Raw genomic sequence first — 22,312 nt, 5'->3', positions numbered from 1 at the left:
AGCTGAGTTTGTGGCTGAATAAAATGGTTTAAATGGCATGGCTAAAAGGGTAGAGTGCAGCCCAGTCACAGCACTGCCCAATAGATCTTTCTGTAACGATGGAAGTTTCCATGTGTGCCCTGTCTGCCTGAGAGCCGCCAGCTACGCGTGGCTGTTCAACATTGAAACGTACCTAGGGTGACAGAGGACCTGAGCATTTTGTTCAGTTGAATTAATCAAGTGAACTGTGGCTGCCCCTGAGGATAGGGACATCCCTATTGGACAGTGCTGTTCTAGGGGAGAGGGGACACTGAGGCTCTGAAGCCACACAGACTCCGGTTCACGTCCTGACTGTAACTTACACTGTGTGACTAAGGCGTGTTGTTTGACCTCCCAGGCTCAATTTCCCCATTATCAAATATACGGTTGAATAATGATACTAGGTAAGCCCCTTGTGGGCCAGGCTTCTGTGCAACCTGGCACCGACCCCAGGGGTCCAGCTCACAGGAGCAGACAAGCTGGTAGCTGCCTCAGCCAGGGCGCATCCCTGTACCTCCTCCCAGAGAGGTCAGCTGGCGGCTTTAGGCGTCCAAGTTTGAGAGGAGGAGACCTTCTCCTTCCTAGGTCTGTACTTCACTGAGGGAGGCCTAGGCATAGGAGAAGGTCACCTCTCCACGAGGCATGAAGTTTTGACAGGGCAGGTCTGGGAGCCTTCGGACAGGTCACCAGCCTAGGCCTTCTGCTCCATGTCTGCCAGCTTAATCCTCCACGAACAAATGTCCCTGGACTCAGTCGGTGAGTCTGCTGCACCCAAGCTGGACAGTGGTGAGGCTAGGAGGAAGTTTCCCGCCCTGGTCCTCTGCTGCCCACAGCTTTCCTTCTAAGCCATGACCCCATGCCAACTTTTCTTCTTCCTATACCTGACTCAAAACCAACCTGTCCCATGTGCCATCTTGCTAAGAATTTTCCAAACAACTGCTTTGACCTGATCCCAGACACTGATGTGTTCCTAAGATCTGGCCCTGGACTTTCCAAGAAGCCCATGGCCACTGTAGGACTCCAAGGGAGGGAGTATCAGGCACTGTGGAAAAGGAGAGAGGTCGTGGGCCAGGAGGGAGCCAACAGACATGAAGAGAAATGGCCTTTACAGAGCCAAGAATGCTGAAGCTCGGTTTCCCCATTGCCCCTTCATCTCAGGTGCATCAGGAGTATCTGCTCGGCCCCACTTCACCATCCAGCTCCGTCTACAAAGTGGAGGGGGAAGAACTCAACTCCACCTACAGAGGAGAAGATGGAGGTTCCAAAAGTCACCTAGAGACTAAAATTCAGTTTTCTCTCTCCCTCCCACCCCGCACCCCATCGGGTCATCACCACCACCATCACCACTTACTAAGCATTTATGAAGTGCCAAGTTTTGCGTGGAACATGCTTTCGTATATTGTTCCATCCTGTGTGAAGCAGGTACCATTATCCCTGTTTCACAGATGGAGAAACTGAGGATCAGAGAAGTTACTAAATTATCCCAAACCGCACAGCTCCTTTGAGGCAGGAGGTGGGGGCTGTGCAGCCCAGACTGTCACTCCCTGCCCTTGGGAGAGAGAAACACAAGGGAGGAAAGCTGGTAGGATGGTCTCTCCTCCATCATGTGTCACAGAGCCTGGAACAAAGGGTCTGCAGCCAGTGAACGGGACCATGCTTCCTGGAGTACGTGAGGGCAGAGAGTGGAGAGCAGGCAGGAAAAACACTGCAGAAGCAGAAGTCTGCCGGTCTTCAGCCTGTTCCACTGGAAAAACAACCTCCCCTGCCTGGGGACTTGGGGCCGGCTGGGCCACCTTCTGGTCTGTCTTCATTCAGATCCCATTTCTCTCATCCCCAGGAGGCGGGGGAGGGAGTCACGCTGAGGAGGGCGAGGGTGAGGCTGAAGTTTTCATCTGTCCCCCTTTAAGCCAAGCAAAGAAAAATAGCCCTTTGCCAAGATCTTTCATCTCAGTCATTTACTCTCGCAGATGTTTTCTGCAATATAAACAAGGAGCAAAGAATGTTGGGGAGGAGAGGCGGGTGGAGGAGAAGGAAAAGTGAATCGACAGCTTTGAAATCTGGGCCTGCGGAGGGCAGGAAGCGGGCCCTCGGCAGGGTCCCTACTGCCCTCAGAGCGTGGGCAACCGCAGGTCATCGCACTGGGCCAAGTGGAGGGTCACTTCCCAGGGTGTCTTTGAAAGGAGGTTCTAGAGAAGTGGCCCTTTGAGTGGGTGGTCCCCCTATCCAGCCTTTCTTCCCCCGCCCCCACCCCAGGGACCTGACACATGAGGAACAGCTGCAGGGGCCTCTGGGTGCAACCTGGAGCTGGCCCCGCTGGGGCACACACCTGCCCACCTAGTGCTGCCTGCCAGCTGGGCGAGGTCCTGGGGCAGGGACGCTCAGCCTGCTGCCAGCAACTCCGTCAGCAAGACCGACGGGGGGCGGGGGGGCCGTGATGGGAATTAGGATTGGGTTGCGCTCAGAGAAGAAAGAATCTTGAGCTGGGTTGGGCTGGAGGAGTACATCCTTCAGCAGATCAGGAAATAAACCCAGGAAGTCAGATGTCTCTAAACTCAAAATGCCATAGGATTCTTATGGATGTCAGGAGCTCTTAAATTAAACTCTTAAACTAACCTCAGATGCCTAAAGGGGCTGACAGTAACCCAAGGGAAGGACGCTGGGTGGATGGCCGTGATCTGGAGAAGGTCCGTCTAAAGGGAGCAGCCACAACACAGTGTCACCTGAATATTTAAGAGAGCCCAGAAACTCAGAGTAAATCTCCGGGGTTTTAAAAAATATATATTTGCAGTAGTTTAAAACAAAACAACAACAAAACCCCACTGTCAGCCACATAAGGCATGCCTGTGGGCTTTTTTAGTTTGTAAATCACGGGTTTGAGATATTTGCAAAATACTGGTTGAATGAATCCATGAATGCTAACTTGCTGCTTACTCCTCCCGCTCTTGACGTAAAGAGATGCATAAGAGGAAGCTTGAAAAGGAACCAAGCAGCGAGCTGTTATCAGGAGCCTACTGTCTCTCCCAGATGCCTCTAAACATCGTGATGGATTCAGAAAATCAGAAGACCTGGTCCCAGCCCTCAAGGGTTTACACTGAGGTTGGGGAGACAGAGTGACCCTGAAAATGAGACCAGCCCTTAACATTGCTTGCTCCTGTGGTACAGAATGTTCAGAGAATGGGGAGAAACCAGACAACACTTCCCAGAGGAGGCAGGGGTTGGGCTGAACCTTGACAAATGTTCAGGCTGATCGTGAATTCTGAAACTGGAAGGCTCCTCGCCCCACCCAGGATGTTAAGCACTCTAAGACTCAGGACCCAGGAACACAGGACAGGGGTGCCCTGCCTGCTAAGAGAGAGTGGCTGCCTTACTACACCCACCGACCTCCCCACTGCACTCGCCCACCCTTATGGCCACAAAAATGTAGGTAGGGTCTCTGTGGAAAAGTTAGTGGGTGGGGCAAGGGTGCTGACCCCAGCACAGGTCTTTGGGGGCGGCACGGGCCCTTTAGGAAGGCATGGCAGGCAGGCCTGCTGCTCCACAACCTTTGAGAAGGAAAGAGTGGGGCAGATTTCACATAAGGGCCCACCGGGTTTCTGGGTACCCATGGTTTCCTGCCAATGCGCACAGCTTTGAGCTCCTTGCAAGGAAGAAAACAAAAAGGGAACCAACTCTGGGTTGAGCCTAGGCTCCGCCCATACTAGTCCCTGCACCCCACGGTGTAGGGCGGTTGTAGTTGCTCCCATTTCACAGAGCAGGAGACAGGCATGGGGCAGCAGGCTCCCTGAGCACAGGAACAGCATCTGTCCTCTGCTCACCTGCACCAGGCCTGCACCCAGGAGCTGAGTGAGACTGGGTGCCCAGTGACTTGTCTGAGGTCGCCCAGCTACACGAGGCCAAGAGGAGACTCAAACCCAGGTTGGCCTGACCCCGAAGTCTAGGCTCTTTCAACTCTACTGAGGAAACCTGCATTCCCCAAGGTTCTCAAACAGTTACTGGGTGTGCTCTGTCATCAGTGACCAGGCGGATGGACTGTCAGTGGGAAGGAAGTATGGTATGCAAACATTACTCATGTGGCCAGGCATTCAGATTCAACAGAGATCCTTTGAAATAATAGGAGCCTTCTTCTCACTTGGTGCCTCAGTGTCCTCTGCAGCAGCGCTTGGCCGGAACTCCTCTAGGGAGAGAGACTCACAACCTCACGGCCGCTCTGACCACCAGCAGGTTGAGCTCCCATCAGCCTCTCTTTGGGTGCTGCCCACTGAGCACGGTGCTTGCTTTCTGCACAACACGGACAAGGCACCTGGAAGACCTCTCTCCCGTTCACCCTCTCTCTTATTTGTCTCTCCTTTTCTTTCACCTGTTCCTCATGTGACACGCTTTCCCACCTCTATGCCTCCTCCCAAATGCAGTACAATTTCAGCCTCCCCCACCTCTATGCCTCCTCCCAAATGCAGTACAATTTCTTTGTGTTTCTCCTTTAAAAGTGACGCCCACTGTGGCCTTCGGATGAGACAGACTAGTAAAGAGTCCAGCAAGAGAAATACTCCCTGTCGTCAATGTTTTTCTTCAGTTAATGTCACCTAAAATCAAAACAATTTCTTGGTAATCATACCAGTTGACACATGTCACGTTTACCATCCACACAAACCCCCAAGCCGTTCGCGTCCCCCCATCCGAGACAATGTGCAGTTCCATTTGTTTTGGCCCCCAAGGTTCCAGATGTCTATTTAACCCTGTTATATTTCATCACGCCATATTCAGCCAGAATTCATTCAAACTGTCAGGATTTGAAGGGATTCTAATTCTGTTATCCAAGGTATGGACTACTCCTAGCCACAAGTGGGTAAGCCTGACCTCTGATGGTTCTTCGTGGTCTCTAATGGAACTGCTGAAATGTGAGGGCTACAGGAGAGCTCTGGGACACTGATGGGACCATTAGTCCAGGCGACATTCATCTATTTATGAATGTCTTAGAGCCAGTCACTCAGCACACCCCTGGCCACTCCATTTATGCTGTCTTCCAGCCCTCGTTGTCCTCAAGAGTGCCATAAGATAACTGCTCTGTTGCCTACTGCAATGCCATGAGCTTCCAACTTAAGAATCCCATGGCCCCCAAAAAGTGCAACTGGTAGACCATCTCTTTTCTTGGTGACTCCATGCTGATTTGCAATGGCCAGCATTTTCTTTCTTAAGAGTCTAGAAGACATCCCTTTACTTGTAGATGAAAGAGATTATCCCTGCACCCTGAAGCAGAAGCTGCCCTAAGACAGCCCCACTTGTTAACTCTGTGCTGAGCATGTCCATTTGCTCCTCCAGAGCCCCTCCCCATCCTTCTCCCACTGCTCTGTGCCCCGGGAGGCTGACTTTGAGGCGCCCTTACCCTCTGGCTTCAATTGGGTTCAGCCAATTGGAGGCACCAAGAGAGAGAAGGGTCAGGCAGGGGCAGGGAATATATTCCCCTGGTTCCTCTCTATTAGCCCCTACTTGGCTGTGTCCCTCTACTGTCCCTCTACCTGAGGCCATGGCGCCTCTTGGATGACTCTCTACTAAGGCATTTCTTCTTCCCATACAGGCTCTTACTCCTACTATCCCTGGAGGGCTTCCCCATGCCTTGTTAGTTTCCTTTAACCTTACTCATAACCTGTAAGATCTCCCATTTCTAAATGCTCATCAATTACCACTTTGGACCATGCCATCTCTCTCCTGCCAGGATGCTGATGGATGCACTCATATTTTGAATCATGTTGCCTAAAGACAGAACAACAGTGCTCAGGCGTGAGGAGAGTGGTGTGGATGTTGGTGAGAACAGCATAGTGGTTAAGTGCCCAAGACTTTGTGGTCTAACTAATTGGGGTTGAATTCCATGTCAACTATTTTCTAGTTTTCTGACTATTTAACTTCATGAGCCTCTGCTTTTTCTTCTGTAAAATGGGAGAAGCAATCCCTCCTCACAAGTTCATTGCAAAGACTTGATGAAATTATATTTGTAAAACACTGAGTTTAGCATCAAGTTATAATGCACCACTTTGTCAATGAGGGTTATCCCAGATTGTTATTAAGAGAAAATCCAACCATTGAGGGTGTTGCTTTAGCACTAGGATCAGCTAGCAACATGTCACAAGGTTTTACTAGTTCTAGCTGTCATGAAGTTTGGATCTCAGGTCATTTGCCTACTACAGGAGAAAGAAAACAGGCATTATTGTTGGTATTTCAGGAGCTGGGGTCGATTCTATTACTTACTTTCAAGAGAAGTTTTAGCAAAAAATATTCTGGGAGGCTGCTTTTTATATTCTATCGAAACCCCTTTCTTATTCTCTTTGGGCATGAGCTTAAAGTCCCCCAACCACAAAGTATGATTCCTACATGTTGAGGCTACAGAAGTGTGGTGCCTTTTTGCCTGCCCTTGGAGAGCATCCTCCCATCCCATCCTCCCCCGAATGATGTTCTTACCAAAATAAGGATCCGAAGAGACTCTCTTAACTCTGTCCAAAAGCTAAACCCAAAAGAAGTCAAAGGTTCTCTGGTCAGTCACATTTCACCCAACTATTTTTAGCTGGTGTAAGATGAAACAAGGTTCCCCAAAGATCTGGGCCCTATGAAAGTTGGAAATTCTGCCAGGATGGAGGAATATAGCTCTCCCCATTGGAAGAGAGAGAACAATTCCTTCCTTCATCACCCCAGGGTATCTATTTGCTGCCAAGGAATCTTCCACCTGCTCTATCTTGCTTGCATTTGACCACATGGGGTTAGTCTGCTTATTTGCTGTCCCAAACCCAGCCTTTACTACTGAGTCTTTCCTACTGAACTGTCAGTGTGTCAACTCAGCCTGAGGACCATTTCATGCCACGTTATCCTACAGCTCCTGTGTTGGAAGCTTGGTGGGTTTCTGGATATCTATCTTGACGGAAATGTACGCAAGATGTCCTGGGTTCTCAACCTGAACACACTTCTTTTCCCTGCCAGTGCTCCTCACTCTTGGTTTCTCTCTCCTGAGAGCTCCAAGCTCTGCCATGGTCCTCTGTCCTTTCAGCCCCATCCTCCCCCTACTCACACGGATGCATCAAGGGCAAGCATCTTCCTGCCCAGAGATCTCTTCCCTTTCACAGTCTCCTACATGACCTTCCACTCTCCAACCTCTGTTGTTGGAATCCCTTGAGTTTGAAAACCAGAGATGTTTCCATGACTTTTAAGGCTTGTATTGGCAAGACAGCAAGGAGAAGGGAGTGAGGGACCAAGCTCAGAGTTTCTAACTGACCCCAGATTGCTGCTGAGGGCAATGCCATGGGAAGGTGACCTCCCCGCAGGCCTGGGGGCTATCCCACTGGGATGATACCATTGGAGACTCAATGTCAGCTCTTCTGTTGCTCCATTCCTCAGGCAAGATCCTGGGCAGATGGAAACTGAGTTTTAAGTTAAAGGATGTGGATAGAGTTCCATTCAGTGATTTATGGTCTAGGCCAGGGTTTTCAAAACTGTATAAAGAACTGTTCCTGGCCAAGTTCCTTATTAGTCATATGTGTGAAATGGAAACATCGCTTTGTCAGAAATATACTCCCCCCACCTCTTCCCCAACGATGTCTATAATCAGGTTCTAGAAATAGAGCTGGTTGTTGGGAAAGGGACTTAAGGGAAGAACACTTTACTAATAGAACTTGCATCACCCTGGCCGTGGCCACTGGACCAAGCACTGATGGAAAGAGATCCCGGGCAATCAAAAACAGGTAAACCAGCTTCATGTTGGCACTGCCCCCAGAGGTGCTTTTCCACAAATAGATTATGAATGTTTAAGTTTTCTCATTTGTTACTTTAACTATTCACATCCACCCCCTCTTCTGGTGCCCATGCCCCATTTTCTTCTTGCGGAATCGCACATTGTCCTCTGTTCTTGGTCCATGAGATTCCAGTGAAGCCAACACTACCCCCAGCTCAGGATGAAGCACAAGACCCAGCCCTAAGCCAGTCAGTGCAGTCCATTCTCCTGGGCATACTGATTGGTTTAGGAACTGGCCTCTCATCCATCAGATTCAATAACATACCTTGAGGTTGTCCCTAGGATTTCTGGGAAACAGACTCTTTTCCCTTGAGCCTCACATGGGAAAGGTATGAGCCCTGGAACTGCTGTTATTTTTCTGTTATATGAAAATTGAGTCTGAAGCCAACAGCAGAGAGCAGAGTTAAGAGATGGAAAGTAACCACATTCTGACAGCTTATTATTTTGTCTGATGCTAGCCCTAATTCTGGCTCTTTCAGTTGCATGGACCATTAGATCTCCCTTTTGCTAAAGCAGTTTGAGACAGTTTTTCTGTCCCTGGCCTGCTGACAGTTGCTGTTTAAAAGCACATATATGGTTTAAATGGAACTAAGAGAAAAAGAGACAGTGCCAGCACTAGGCCTGTAATTTGCAAGCACAGTCTGTGGCTCAGGTGCACAGACAGAGGCTTATCACACACTTTAATGTGAGAAGAGCACACCAGGATGTACCCAGACAGGAAGAGGAAAAGCCCCAGACAAGAAGTTCCCCCAGCAACACCACCTCTTTAGAACTGAAATTACTAAAACACCAGACCATTTCTGTTGAGTTGAGTCTTTGTTACACCCCACTTTGTATATTTAAGGCAATAGTAAATACTATGGCTTCAATGAAGTCCCCCCATTTTTACCACCACAGCTTGTAGTTCCCTCTAATTTACTCCTTTTTCTTATGAATTAATAAAAATGTCTATTAATTATGAAATGTCTTCTAATTTAATGTGCCCTCTCCCTAATTAGAGTTCTTCAGAGAAACAGAACCAGTAGGAGGTATAGATATAGATGTAGATGTAGATATAAGACAAGAGAAAAATTGAGAAAGAGAGATTTTTTTTTTAATTGGTCTGGTATTGCAGGCCTACTGAGTCTGAATTCAGCTGGGCAGCAGATACCTTGGATTCAGGGAAGAGTTTATGCTGCTGTCTTGAGTCCAAAGTCTGGACACTCAGGCAGAATTTCTATGCTGCAATTTGGAGACAGAGTTCCTTCTTCGTCAGGAAATCTCAACCTTTGCTCTTAAGACCTTCAACTGATTAGGTGAGGCCCACCCACCATATGGCAGGACATCTGCTTTACTTAAAATCAACTAATTGTAAATGTTAATCACATCTGAAAAATACCTTCACAGAAACGTCTAACTAATATTAGGCCAGATAACCGGGTACCATAGCCTAGCCACGCTGACACATAAAATTAACTACACACTCAGCATGAGCCAATATTCCCACAGGCTCATCCACATATTAGTGAGGGTTCTCAAGCCAATACCAAGGTGGACACTACAAATAACATCCCCTTGACAAGGCTCTGTTAGTTCCCAGCACAGAGGAAAATCCATGATGTTCACTCAATTCAGTCTGGACTGAATGGTTTATTTCTGCTGCTGTTAATGTATGTAAGTCAGCTCTTATTTATTATATCTCCTTTGGTTTATTTTTCACGGTTTGCAGAATTCTACTCCTAACCACCATCCCAGAAAAACACTTGAGCCCTGCCCATGGCCCCACAGTAGCCGAGGATGTAACCACTGTGTCCTAGTTGAAGGTAACCCAGCCTTGGGGTGGTGGGGTGAGGCATCTCCAGCAGAAGAAAGCATTTGCCCCTTGAGTTCTGCCTGTAGGAGGGCTTCATCTGAAACAGACATGAGGAAGACATTTCACCTGGCCTGGGTCTGCTAGGGAAACCGACTTGTGGACCCTCCCCATCAGCACAAGTTACTACCAATCCCTGTGCGGTCAACTGAAGGACCTCAACCTGCCTTCTGAAGACCTGGGATACATCTGCTTGCATAATAACCCAGGTGGGCTTTCCTGACAAGGCTTTATAGCTTTGAGTTCCGTTAGAAGGAAAGAAAGAAAGGACTTCAGGTCCTAAACCGTATGGAACCCCTTCCATTTTAGTTTAAGATATCCTTGCTGGCATCCAAAAACAGAGTCTTATCTGTTGAGAATTCATGCAACTTAAAGTTCCTTCATTACAGAAAGCCTACCAGGCCTGCCACGCCGTGTGGCCCATGAATGTGGGTGGGACTGCTTGGTATTTTCCTACTGTTGGAAACAGTGGCCTTGTTGATCTCAGAGAGTCCCAGATTAAGCTGATTTCGCTATTTTTAATCTCTCCGGAAATAAGCAAAGAAGAGAGGCCTAATTGCAAACAGACTGAACTTTACATAGGAAATATGTAGGTCTCCCGAGGCACTTAGAAAGTGCCTGAAACCCTAACAGCCTCTCCTCCTCCCCAGCTCCACGGTTCCCCTCTCCAGAGCACGTAGGCCCTGCACCCAGGGCGGCCCGGGGCGGGCAGGGGGGGCGGACAGGAGGGATTGTAATCAGGAGTTCAGTTCTGGCCTTGGACTGGCCAAACCAGCCCAGTCAGCCCCTTGGGCCTGGGGGCAGGGGCTATGCATGAGAAACAGGAAGATATTTTACCCACAGCCTGAACCATGGCTTTGGGAAAGCTCTTTCTTCTCTTGCCCCCATTATTTTGGGTTTTCTGGTCCTTCTCTACTCTGCTCGCTTGTCAAATTCCAGGCCTGGGGAGGATTCCAAGCACCACCATGAAGCCTGCAACACACAAACACACAAACATCCCCATTGCAATCCCATTTGCAACACAGCCCTGGGATTTGTGGCCAAGTGTGGCCCAGTAAGAGCTTTCTAACAGTTCACATGGCCCCCAGCCTTGCCCACACACTCCAGTGCTAAAGTCCCAGCCAGGACCCTGGGCCTTGCTGGCAGCTGTGCAGCTGGGTCGCTGTGGGGGGCGGGGCAAGGCCCTGTAGCCTGCTGTGCCTCAGTTTCCCCGCCTGTCATTTTGGACAACCATGACCACAACTAATTATGAATTGTCTGCCTGCTGGTGGGACCAAGCACTGGAGGGGGTTCAGATTTATGGCACGGAAGTCCCAGAATGAATCAAAGAAGAGAGAGACCAAAATAGATCAGAGCCGAGGGCCCAGAAAGGCAGCCAGAGAAGATTAGACACGCTGCAGAGAGAACCACTCCGATGACTCTATTGAGGGGTCTTGCTCATAAACAGCCAGTGTGTTATTTTCACTTCCACGGACTAGGCCGATCCTTGCCTGTGATGGAAAGTTTGGAGTTGGAGGCGTCCGTGGGCCTTGCTGCTGCCGAGATCACCCCGGGAGCTGAGGCTCTTCCAAAGGAAACCAGCATGGGGCTCTGGGGCTTGGCGAAATGGCTGGACAGATGGACAGCCTTTGAGTGAGAAAGTCATGGTTACGAGCCAGGGAGGAGTGGCAAGTTTCCCCGCTGCTGGACCTCTGCTGGTGGGAGTAAGTCTTTGTTTATGGGGTGTTTCTACTGAAAAGCCCTTCTTCCCCTACTTTTGCTTCTTGGTCTCATGAATCAGTGTAGAAGGCAGTAGGCCAGGAGCCGTGGAAAGGGCCCAAGAACTGCTACCATAGTTCCCATCCCTGGGAGCCCCCAGTCCTCAGCCATCCCCAGCAATGACTTCCCTCTCACATCCTAACCCCTCACATCCTCTGTCTCATTACAGGGTCCGCCTGGCCCTCCTGGCCATTTGCTCCTTTTAATCTCCCCTTTCACATGGAGAGCAGCACTGGCAGGTATATTCCACCCTCATCTTCCCTTAAAGTGCTTCAGGCGACAATAATGCTTGATTCAAGTTTGCCAGCAGCATTGTTCAAGGCCACCTCTTGCCCTTTTGTAGATAGGGGTTCACAAATATCTCATTTCAGCTCTGAAGACCCTTTCTTCCCTCCCACTGTCTGCTCTCAGTCAGTCACCCATTTCCCACTCCTCTCGACCAGAAATGCTCCCAGCCAAGGCAAGGCAAGCCAAGCCAAGCAGCTGCCTGTGGGCTCACAGACCCTCCAAGGATGAGGGTCTCTTCTGTGGCTACCAGATTGCACCCCAATGCCAGCCAGCTCCTGGCATCTACCACTGGCCCTCCCAAGATGGTAGCCTGTGGAGACACAGCCCAAATCCTCGATCTAGCCCTTTCCCTTTCCAGCTTTGTTGGCAAAAATGAAACTCCCTGCAGAAGCAAAGCCAGTCTGGACTGCCCATGAGGCATCTATGATAAGCAGGCAAAACACTTGTTCTGGGCTGGTCAGTACTTGGGGGTTTACTAGTGGGCCAGTACGAGGAAGGAGGTAGAAGGAAGAAGTCCAGGGCAAGTGTCAGATTTGGGGATGAGCCATTCATGGCTGGAAACACACCTTTATCTGGAAAAAAGCACATGCAGGAAACTTAGGGTAGAAAAGAAGTTTTTAAAGCCCTTCATGATGTAACCCCCTCCCACCACTGCTCCAGTCTGCTCTGCCATGCCTTCCCCTATGTGAATTTCATCTTGGCCAGACCTACAAACCCACTCTGGACCTTGCTCATTCTTGTTCTTTGTCCTAGCTCCATCCATTTAATTTGCTCACAATATGTATACCCAGATTTTGCCCATCTTCTGAGACCTGGCTCCAACCCTGGCCTCCCTGCAAACCCCAACCCTGGGTCAAACCTCTGGGAAGACTGGAGACTGCATCCCCACTCCTTCTCCACTCACGGCACTTTCGGTCCACTCTATACAGTTTATTTCTTGATTGATGGCCATCTCATATGTTATCTCTTTCACTTGTGTTGGCCTTCATCTCCTTAAGTCTGTGTGTCCCCAATCTTGTCCCAGAATTCTTGCCCCAAGGACGCCTCTTCAATGTTCTGAATGCTGTAGGGCCTTAGACAATACTTATAGATTTCATTGGTTACCCAAGAAGGAATTGAAGTGATCAGAAAGATGCACGACCTAGAAAACTGATGGAATGTTCAGTGAAACTGTGAGTGTAGGCCCAGGTAGTTTCTGCTTAAGGGCAGTGGTATAATAGATTTTCCTTCCCAGGCTGGCCTTGGATAGTCCTAGAATCCCACAGAAGGTGGTAGTTGGGCGAACAGTATTCTGCAACCAAAGGAGATCATAAATGCAAAGCAGAGAGTGAAACAATGCTAGCTTTCCAACTCCAGGTGATGAGAATGGTATTTATAGACTCAATGACATGTTTGAAGTAGTGAGTCCCAGAGGCTAGTATTTTAAGCTGGACATCCTGAGACCCTGACATTCTGTTTTTATTCTCCTCCCCATCCTTCCCTCCTGTAGCCCCTGGAACTTTCCATGCAATTTGGACAAGAGCATGAAACCTCTATTGTTTCTCAATCCTTACTAGTGCTAGGGAAGGATTTAAAAACGGCTTTGTGGAAGGATGACTGGTGATGAGTGGAAAACATTCCGAGGCCTCAAAATGACATTTGCCATTACACCGAAACTTCCATCAGAGAATTTCAAAATTCTAGGCAGAGAGGAAGGCCTATCTGCCCTCAGAGAACGCCAGGGCAACGGGGCTGGGAGTAGAAACAGGAAGTCCTTGTTTGCAGACGGACCTACCTGGGCCCGGAGGGTCTGGAGACTCTGGAGCCACCTACTGAAGAATTTGCTTTCTCTTCAGCCCATTTTTATATTGGATAAAATTTCCTGAGGAAAATCCATGAACAGAGGATGGGAACCTAAAACTACTATTTATGTGGCCCAGAATACAAATGGAGAAATCGGTGTTTTCCCTCAGAGCAATCTAGAAAGTACTAGCCAGAGAACAAATTACAAACAGCTTCACAAGCATTAGGAAGTCCCACAGATCACAGGGGATGGAAAATAACCGTGAGCTCATCATGCTCATCTCCCCAGGGGCCTGGAGAGCCAGGATGCAGCTTCCCAGTCCCCCTTCTGAGAGTGTTTCACCTTTCTCTGGCTTTGGACTGTGAACAGAGTTCCAGATTAATCTTCCATACATCCCCCCCCACCCCCACCCCCAGACAGGCAGTGCCTACAAAACAGAGCTCCTCGTGCATGGAAATTAAGTGCAGAACATTCTCTACTGTGTGGTTTTGCCGTTGTTTGTAAACAACACTGGATGCTCACCCCCATGCTGACCAGTCCTATGGACCAGACAGATCTGGCCAGTTTGAAACATCAAATCCTGCAGTAACTTCAGGGTCTAAGTCTGACTTTCAGAAGTTATCTTACTGGAAAAAAATTGTACCTGTTTTCATGCCAAGAAAAGCAGATACCCTGCAACATGATAAATGTATAACACTATTGTATGTCATATATGAAAGTTGTTAAGAGAGTAAATCCTAATGGTTCTCATCACAAGGAAAAAAATTTTTTTCTTTTTTTCTTTTTTTGGTATCTATATGAGATGATGGATATCCACTAAACTTATTGTGACAATCATTTCATGATGTATGGAAGTCAAATTGTCGGGCTGTACACCTTAAACTTTGTGTCAATTATATCTGAATACAACTGGAAGAAAAAGAGCTAGTTTTAACACTTATCCTCCAAATTTAGGTCAGTTAAAGGGTAAAAATGGATTTACTGGCGATGATGCTGGAGAGATAAGAAGCAAATGAGTTCTGCTTTCTTCTCTTTTAAATGAAAAAAAAAATGTACAATGGCCAAAATAAACAAAAGCCACACAAACAAAGAAACAAACAAAAAATATTATATAAGGGTGAGCAGAAAAAGACAAGCAAATACCCTGTACCAGGAAAACAAACAAAAACAATGATCTGCAAATAACTTGAAAAATTTTGTTTTCACCAAAGTGAAACACACACACACACACAAACATATGTGCACACAGTTTTTTTTTCTCCTAATTACAAAAATAATAAATGCCCAATGCAAAAGACACAGCTGGAAAACTACTGACAGTGTTTTGTTGTATTGAATTTCAGTATTTATGAAAAGTCATCTATGTACTAATGCATAGTGTATATTATATAATACATACTATATATTATGCTATATTGTATACTACAGTATATGTAATTATATATATGAAGAGGGATAGAGAATTCTTCACATCTAAAATATTCATACATTCAAATATACTTACTTACATTTATGTAAAATTTCACATCAAATGTTAGAAAATCCTCAATTTTGTCTTTCTATTTTTACTGTAAGGTAACATATTAAATGCAGAAAGTCAGAAATATGCTGGAGCTACAAGAAACAGGTGCAACAATGCCTATTCCCCTCATCCAGGAAAGACCACTTTCATGCGCGGTGCGCCCTTCCCATTTATTTTAAATATACACTCCCAAGTATGAAATGACATGTCAGATGATGAAGAAGTAGCCTCAAATTTTATTTCGTAGGTATGCCGGGGCAGTACCAATGAACATCCTACACGGCTGTATTTTCCTTTCCCTTGTGAGCCCTCTGATGCCGTGGCTTCTTCCTGCGGAGGGGACACCACCAAGTGACCACGGGCCACCGCTGGGCCTCGCGGGTCCACGCGGAGGCCGGAGTTGCCAGGGACTTTATCGAAAGAGGATGCCGCCATTGTAAAGTCCTGCTTTTCCCTAACAAGAGCAGAGCCAGGAAGTCCGGCGACGAGACTTACCTGCAAGCTCCAGTGCAGAAAAGACAGTAAGCAGCCCGAGGAAAGCTCCCGCAGGTGGGAGGGGATGGTAGAAAGCGCTTCCCGGTCAGGAGGACAAGGGAGGGGGGAGGGGAGGAGAGGCGGCAGTCAAACAAGCCAGGCCTTTCCTGGCCCCCCTTCCTCGAGGTATCTTGAGGACTGGGGTGTTTTTAACATCTAGAGGGAGTTGGGGGTGGGAGGACCTAAAAACATCTGGCTTGGGGGTTTGCTTTCCTGAGATGTCGTTTGAGGAGATTTCCAGTCTCCTGGGTCCCCCTGGCACAGCGCCACGGGGCCACTGGATGAGTTGGACAAGACAGAGGGAGGTATGGCAGCGCCCGGGCGCATGCGCATGAGACAGCACCCCCACCCCAAGTCTCAGCGCTCTATTGGGTGTCTAGGGGATTCCGAGCTCACGCGTGGGCCCAGCACAGTAACAGAAGCACTAAGATAAGATAAGGGGTTGGGACCAGGAGGCCACAGTTAGCTTCAACCGCCCGCTCTAAGTCAAGGGAGGAGATGTGGTTAATATACTAACTTTCAATGCAGTTCAATTCAGAGGCCGTTTATTGAGTTCCCACGGTGTACAAGGAAAGCATATGCTTTATCTCACTCAGGATTGGCAGTGACCCGGTGGAGGAGCCAGGCATGCTGTGTGCCAGGCTCCTAGTGTCACGAATGAGCAGAGTGAGGCTCGAGGTCAAAGCTAGAAAATGACATCTCAGGAACCTCAAATGAAATCTGGCCCCTGCACCATATTGTCTTCATATATGTATCTTCACACATACCATACTGCCCATGGCGTTTAAAACACCAAGCAGAACAGGGACTTTTGGGTCTAAATTGACCTGGCCCTGGGAACCAGTTCAGGGGGCAGACTGTTCACCGAGTGACTGATGCATGAGCCCTGACTAGATGCTGGATAAACTTGTGGCTCCCTCAGGCACCCCCAGCTGCCCTGCTTCCCTGCCCAGTCCTCTTCCCACTGGACTTGACCCATCCCTACATGCCACTTCCTATCCTTGATGTCTGTCTCCTGCCCCTCCACCACACCCCCTCCCTTCGATGGCCCCTGAGTACCCGCCCATAATGAAACCACGACTGATTTGTGGTAGGAAAATAAGGCTTCCTTCTCCATTTGCCCTATTGCTCCTCATCATCACCCTCCCTATTGTTCTAAACACTGTTGTCCTCAACTCTGAGCATCTCCCAAATCCTTGTGTCCTTTATTCTTAGGTATAGCTTCTCCTTGGTATCCTCCCCCTTAGACACTTTCCTACATGCTCAGGTGCCTTTGCAGTTATTCTGCCCAAGAAGAGAAGGCTGTGTTATATACCATACATACGTGAAGCCACTGGAGTCACTCCAGCAGGCTCTGGGTCCAGCGAGGCTGTGATGATGACAGCACCAGGTCCTCCCAGGTCAGTGTCATTGCTCCCAAGCCCATTTGCGTGGTTCCCATGCCAGCCTGGTCAGGTGTTGTCTCTGTCTACAGAAACTGAGGTCTTCAGCATGTTTGGCTTTTCCTCGCCGCCCCAGCAGTGCTCTTCTACCCTGACCGAGTCCCCCTTCCACCTTGGCCTCCTTCACAACATGACCAATACTGGCCCCTTTCCCCCAGCCAGGCTCTGTCCTGGGCACTCACCATGCTTTACCTCATTAATCCATGCCACAACCTATGAATCTTATTATCCACATTTTACAGATAAATGAGAGACAGAGAGAGAAAATAACTCTTCCAAGGCGACGTAACTAATAAGCGATAGGGGCTGGATTTGAACCACCATATTCTCAACCACTGAGAGCCATCACTCCATTCAGGCCCTGCGGGCCAGTCAGCGGAGCATCCTCAACGTCTCTTGTTTCTTCGAGGAGCTCTGCCTTGGGGCCTTTGACAGCACACTCTGCGACCGTGGTTCGTACTTGGGAGGGCTGAGCCTGAGCTGAGCCCACTGAACTTAATCAAACAATGGGTTGTTCTTTGAACTAGAAAAAAACTGGGGAGTGGGGTGATGATCGAGATGATTTTGCTTTCTTCTTTGAGTAACTATTTACTGAGAGGACTCTGTATTCCTCGGCACTATTTGAGGTCCCAAATGAAATTAAAATAAAAAGAGAATCTGCTCTTGTGGGGTGTACAGTCTTGTAAATGACATAGCATGGCATAGGGGCATTGGGTGTTGGGTGCTAAGAAGAAAGAGAAATCCATGGACGAAGAGCGGGAGTCCTGTCGGGGTGGTGGGCTGCCTCTCTGCCCATGGAGATGAAGAATGGTCCAGGGCCTCTGCATCCTGTGGGCTGGGTCCTGCCCCAATGACAGTGTGGTGGTAAGGCAGTGAGTGTTTTAAAGGATAGAGGGGAAAGAAGTGGGGCCTCCTCATTTCTGCCAGTGGTGAGCAGGAGGCCTCGATCTGGAAAGGACTAGTGCGTGTGGAGCTCTGGTTCCTGTTGCACAGACTGGTCTTGCTGAACATGGCAACGTGTATGGTTTCTCTCCAGTGAGTGAAGCAGCACTTTATGAAATCTGAATCCCAAACTAGCTGTCTTCTGGCCCATCTCCCCTCTCCTCCCTACCCCTGCCTCTACTTCCTCGAATTGGTTTGGCCTAAAGCCATGCAGGCTAATTTTACCTAAACCTAAAAATATATACATAACTACAAAAGTAATTATGTTAGCCAAAAGAGTTACTGCATTTCAAAATCAAATAGAAATAATTTTCAAATATCATGGTGGTGGGAAGAAGGAAATTGTCTCCTCAGTTCCAGGTCCTTCACATGCATTATCTCATTAAACTAACCCTCGCTGCAGACTTGCGAGTGTGGCATTCTTGTCCCCTTTTGGTAAGTTAAAAACAAAAAAACAAAACTTAAAAAGGTAAAGTAACTTTACCAAAGTTACATAAGTGACAAGGTTGGGTTTTTAACCCAGGCAAGTCTGACGCCAAAGTCTGTGCTATTTCTCTTCCTCCGTCAAGTACCAGCTTAGCCATTTATGTGGAAAGAGAAACCTTGAACCAGTAACTTAACCACCCATAGTCTCAGTCTCCCATCTGTAAAATGGGTATGATCTGATAACTAATTGACCCATCTACCTCGCAGTTCTGTTCCCGTGGTCATATGCGTTCATGCATAAGAAAGGCCTTTAGAACATTAAGACACTGTAAGCATATTAATCCTCACCTTGAATTAGGAAATTAATATGGCTTTTCTATACTCTAACCTTGCTGGTATCCAGTGGTACATTTCCACTTAGCCTATCAGGTTTATTTTCCACATTCTTGTTCTGATGGGCTGGTCTCTGCTGCTGACTCTAAATTATATCTGTGTTGTTCTCTTCCCAGCAGTTAGTATCGCCCCTTCCACAGCTGTCTCTCAGACATGCCCCTTATTGCTGAGTTGTGAGTATTCCACAACAATCTTCTTTTCGGGAGCAAGCAGTCCATATACACTCCTTTCTAGCAGTGTGATGGTCAGTATTTAAAAATCAGCTTCCCATGTGTAGAACTGACATGAATGTTGGTCGATAACTGCATTTACAACAATGAGTCAGAAGTGAAACAACAAAGATGTATTTGAGAACTTCACTCATTTGTCAATGACAGGAGCGACTTCTTTGCTGAGTTGGATAATTGTTTTTGAATACAGGAAAATATCTCGATTTGTTGTGTCATCCACAACGTCATTACCACAGTTACAGCACACTTAGATGTTTACCTTATTAACATTTTCTCTATCACTTTCTTAAGTCTAGACAATCACCAACACATTAAATCAAGCCTGGAGCTGTAGAATTTGCCAATGTCTGTGGTGTAAATGTTCTCACTATGGTTGATTTCCAACTACCCAGCACGGCACTACTGAGTATGGAACCGGGAAGAGAAGCATAGAATGTAGCACTATGTAGTATTCCCACCGTGTCGATGTAACAGCAGATCACCCAAGAGCATAGGTAATAGCAAATGACAGCAAAATAATTAGGATGTGATCTGTTTTTAGTACTGATTACTTTTGTTTTTAATATCATTTATTTAATTATAAGTTTATATAATTTAATTTGCCAGAATGTCTATGTTTAACAACCGACTCGCAGAATTCCTGAAAATTTAATAATCGGCCATTGCAAGCCAGCTCCAGCACGCCACTGCCCCTTCCCTTCTTCCTGTTAGCCCCCAGGGCCCTCACGCCATCTGATGGCCACACCCTTCGTTAAATAGCTCCAGCCAGCCCAGGTCCACACAAATCAAGAGAACGTTATTCAATGCTCAGCTTCTCCAAATAAGCAATGTCGACGGCTTCAGTCCAGTGGAGTGACTTAATGATCTGTTTCCTTCAATAAAATGTGATTCCTGAACTTAATTCAGATACCTGAGCATCGCTGTAAGCTGAGAGCGAGGCCTGAAGGCGTTCATGATGTAATATACTAGGTTTAAACTTGGCAAGCGGATGACATTGTGAGAAATGGGTTTTCTTAGGCCGATGTTAGGAGGCTGGGGTGTTTTTTTAAAGAGTTAAGCCAAGGCAAAAAATAACCCTTGCGACACATCACTTCACAGCTGGTCAGCCTGGGAGAAACTATTCTCGGATATCCAAGCGAAGGTGCCTCTTCAAACTCTAGGCAAGCTGGAATCAGGATGTGGGGTTTCTATTCCTGTCCGTGTCAAGGACTTGCTATGAAATCCCTGGCCAGTGAGTTCGCTGGCTGGTGCCTCAGTTTACCATTTGGTGAAATCAAGTCAACTGCCTTTGCCGAGGACATTAGACCTGAACCACAGAAGGTGAAAAAGAGAGTTGTTACAGTTTCTGGACAGTTTGGAGCGTCCACCTGAGGGGTTCTTGATCAGTGGAGACTCCAGGAGGAGCTAAGTTGTAGATGAAATCTTGTCAGAAACAACAAATGAGTAAGGTCTAATAGACAGTAATGGGCGGTAAAGGAGGAGGTGGGCATTCAAACAACATAGAGGGAAACTATTGGGCTGGGGCTAGAGTAACCTGTGTCCCGTGTTCACTTCTCTAGGACAGAATCCGTGCAAGGGATGAGTTAGTTACAGAGGAAACAGCAGACAAGATGGAGTTAGCAGTGCCTTGTGTCTGGGTTTGAGTCGACAGTTTCCTGAGTAGGAAAGGAATCTCATCAAAGTTATGATTCTGAGACCCGCGTGGAAGGTGTCTAGGGAGTTGAAGGCAATACTATCCTAGAAAACATCCCTGTAATATTGTGTCCTGGGCTGCTGTATATATAACCTCTCTCCTGTTCATCACGTGGCACTGTAGTTCCCAGAGAATAAGGCTCTCTCCTCTCGAAAGCTTGAGCTGGCCCTTTGGATGAAGAAGCACTAGGAGTGACCACTGCCCAGTTCCCCTCATGCCTGGGGCATCTCCCATCTCACTTTTCTTACCAGCAGTGTAGAGAAGGGACACCATCCTAATTTTAACATAGGAGCAATTAAGTCTTAGAGAAATTAAGTGACTTGCTCCAGATCACAACTGAAGCTCAACCCAGCACTTGACCACAAATCTTGTACCTCATCTACACCGAACTGTCTCTCTAAAACCTGACTAGCTAGTCATTTTTTCCCATCCATAAGCCAGACGTATTTTGAAACAAAAGGCTGACTGATCTCTCAAAAAACTGAAAAACCAGTTCCAGTGGTCGAATACTACAAGCTAGAAAGAGTTATTCCAAAAGTTCTACGGGAAGCTGGAGGATTCTGAATTCCAAAGCTGGCCAAATTTGGATTTACTCTCTAAAGAAATCATCCTTCCCTGTTAAGAACATACCCTTCCCCATTAAGCTAGTTCCATGTTTTTTAATAACTTTTGCTGACACCACAAAATTGTCATAGATTATGGAAACACAAAGGCCTTGGAAAAAGAAAAAAAATGTCCCGAGGCCCCTGGAAGTCATTATTCCTTCCTTTAGCAATTGCTGAGTTAAGCACCAAAAATATGGTTTCCATCCCCCCACCACACACACACACTCATATACACACATGATCTGCTGGACATATGTTCAGTAGAAAGCAGAGACGTGGGGCTGGGAGAAGATTCACATGTCGTGAGTCAAGAGTTTGAACATTTGAAAAGAAAAAGTGGAAGAGGGCGGGGAGTTTGCAGCCCTGGAAATGGAATAGCCAAACGATTTATTGCCTTTGAGTATCTCACAAGGCATTTTTTTTTTAATAAAAATCTGTAACTTATGGCTTTTTTTTTTTTTTTTTGTATAGGGCAGTAAACAAGAGCTCTGAAAGGGGAAGGAAGCCAGGAGAAAGCCAGCTCCATTAGTCACGCAGCTGCATATCCTGTCACAAAGGACCCCAGTTGAGTAATCGCCCAAAATATGCCTGTTATTTTTTTTTTTCTGTCAGAAAAAAATGGGGCCTGCCAAAATGTACTGTAAAAAAGAAAAAAATCTGGTCTCTCAGCTCCAGAGGGGGAAAGGAAAAGAAAAAAGAAACAGGCGTAACTTCTCAGCCTAACGAACCCTTCTAACCCTCTCCCCAACTTATCTTTAAAAGAAAAAGCCTTTGGACTCTTCATGGCTTAAGAAAAGTCCATGAGATGGTCCAGGTCTCAAAGGTCTTGCAGTTACGTGGTGCTTAGAAAGAAGAGGGACGGTGGGAGAGGGGAGAAGGAGGAAGGCCCTGGGGGAGAGGAAAAATGAACAGAAAAAGGACAGGGAGATGGAACAAGGCCTGGGATGGACTCAGTGGGTGAGCTAATTGTCCCACAAGGAAACTGCGGTGGCCCACACCAGTTTCGTGAGCATCTCATGGGCCCCAGCTAGTGGCCAGGCAGGCTTCGTAAGCTTTCC

The 22,312-nt window shown here is 47.5% G+C and overlaps 1 protein-coding gene across 2 annotated transcripts in view; it reads left to right on the top strand.

Annotated features, from left to right (window-relative positions):
• RAD51B (RAD51 paralog B) overlaps nt 1-21,876 on the top strand; it is a 696,422-nt gene extending 674,546 nt beyond the window's left edge. Inside the window, exon 12 of one of the 2 annotated variants that reach the window (XM_074365347.1) lies at nt 21,726-21,876. In XM_074365347.1, coding sequence (XP_074221448.1) covers nt 21,726-21,733 — 8 coding nt within the window. In that variant the 3' untranslated portion in view covers nt 21,734-21,876. Of the gene's footprint in view, nt 1-1,176; nt 8,985-21,725 lie in introns of those variants that run through there. The other variant, XM_074365340.1, reaches the window with a different exon arrangement.
• Nucleotides 21,877-22,312: the final 436 nt, after the last annotated feature.

The sequence above is a fragment of the Camelus bactrianus genome, chromosome 6, assembly GCF_048773025.1.
Source record: "Camelus bactrianus isolate YW-2024 breed Bactrian camel chromosome 6, ASM4877302v1, whole genome shotgun sequence".
Classification (NCBI taxonomy): Eukaryota; Metazoa; Chordata; class Mammalia; order Artiodactyla; family Camelidae; genus Camelus; species Camelus bactrianus.
Note: the sequence above shows the minus strand (reverse complement) of the source record. Positions and strands in the feature narration are given on the sequence as shown.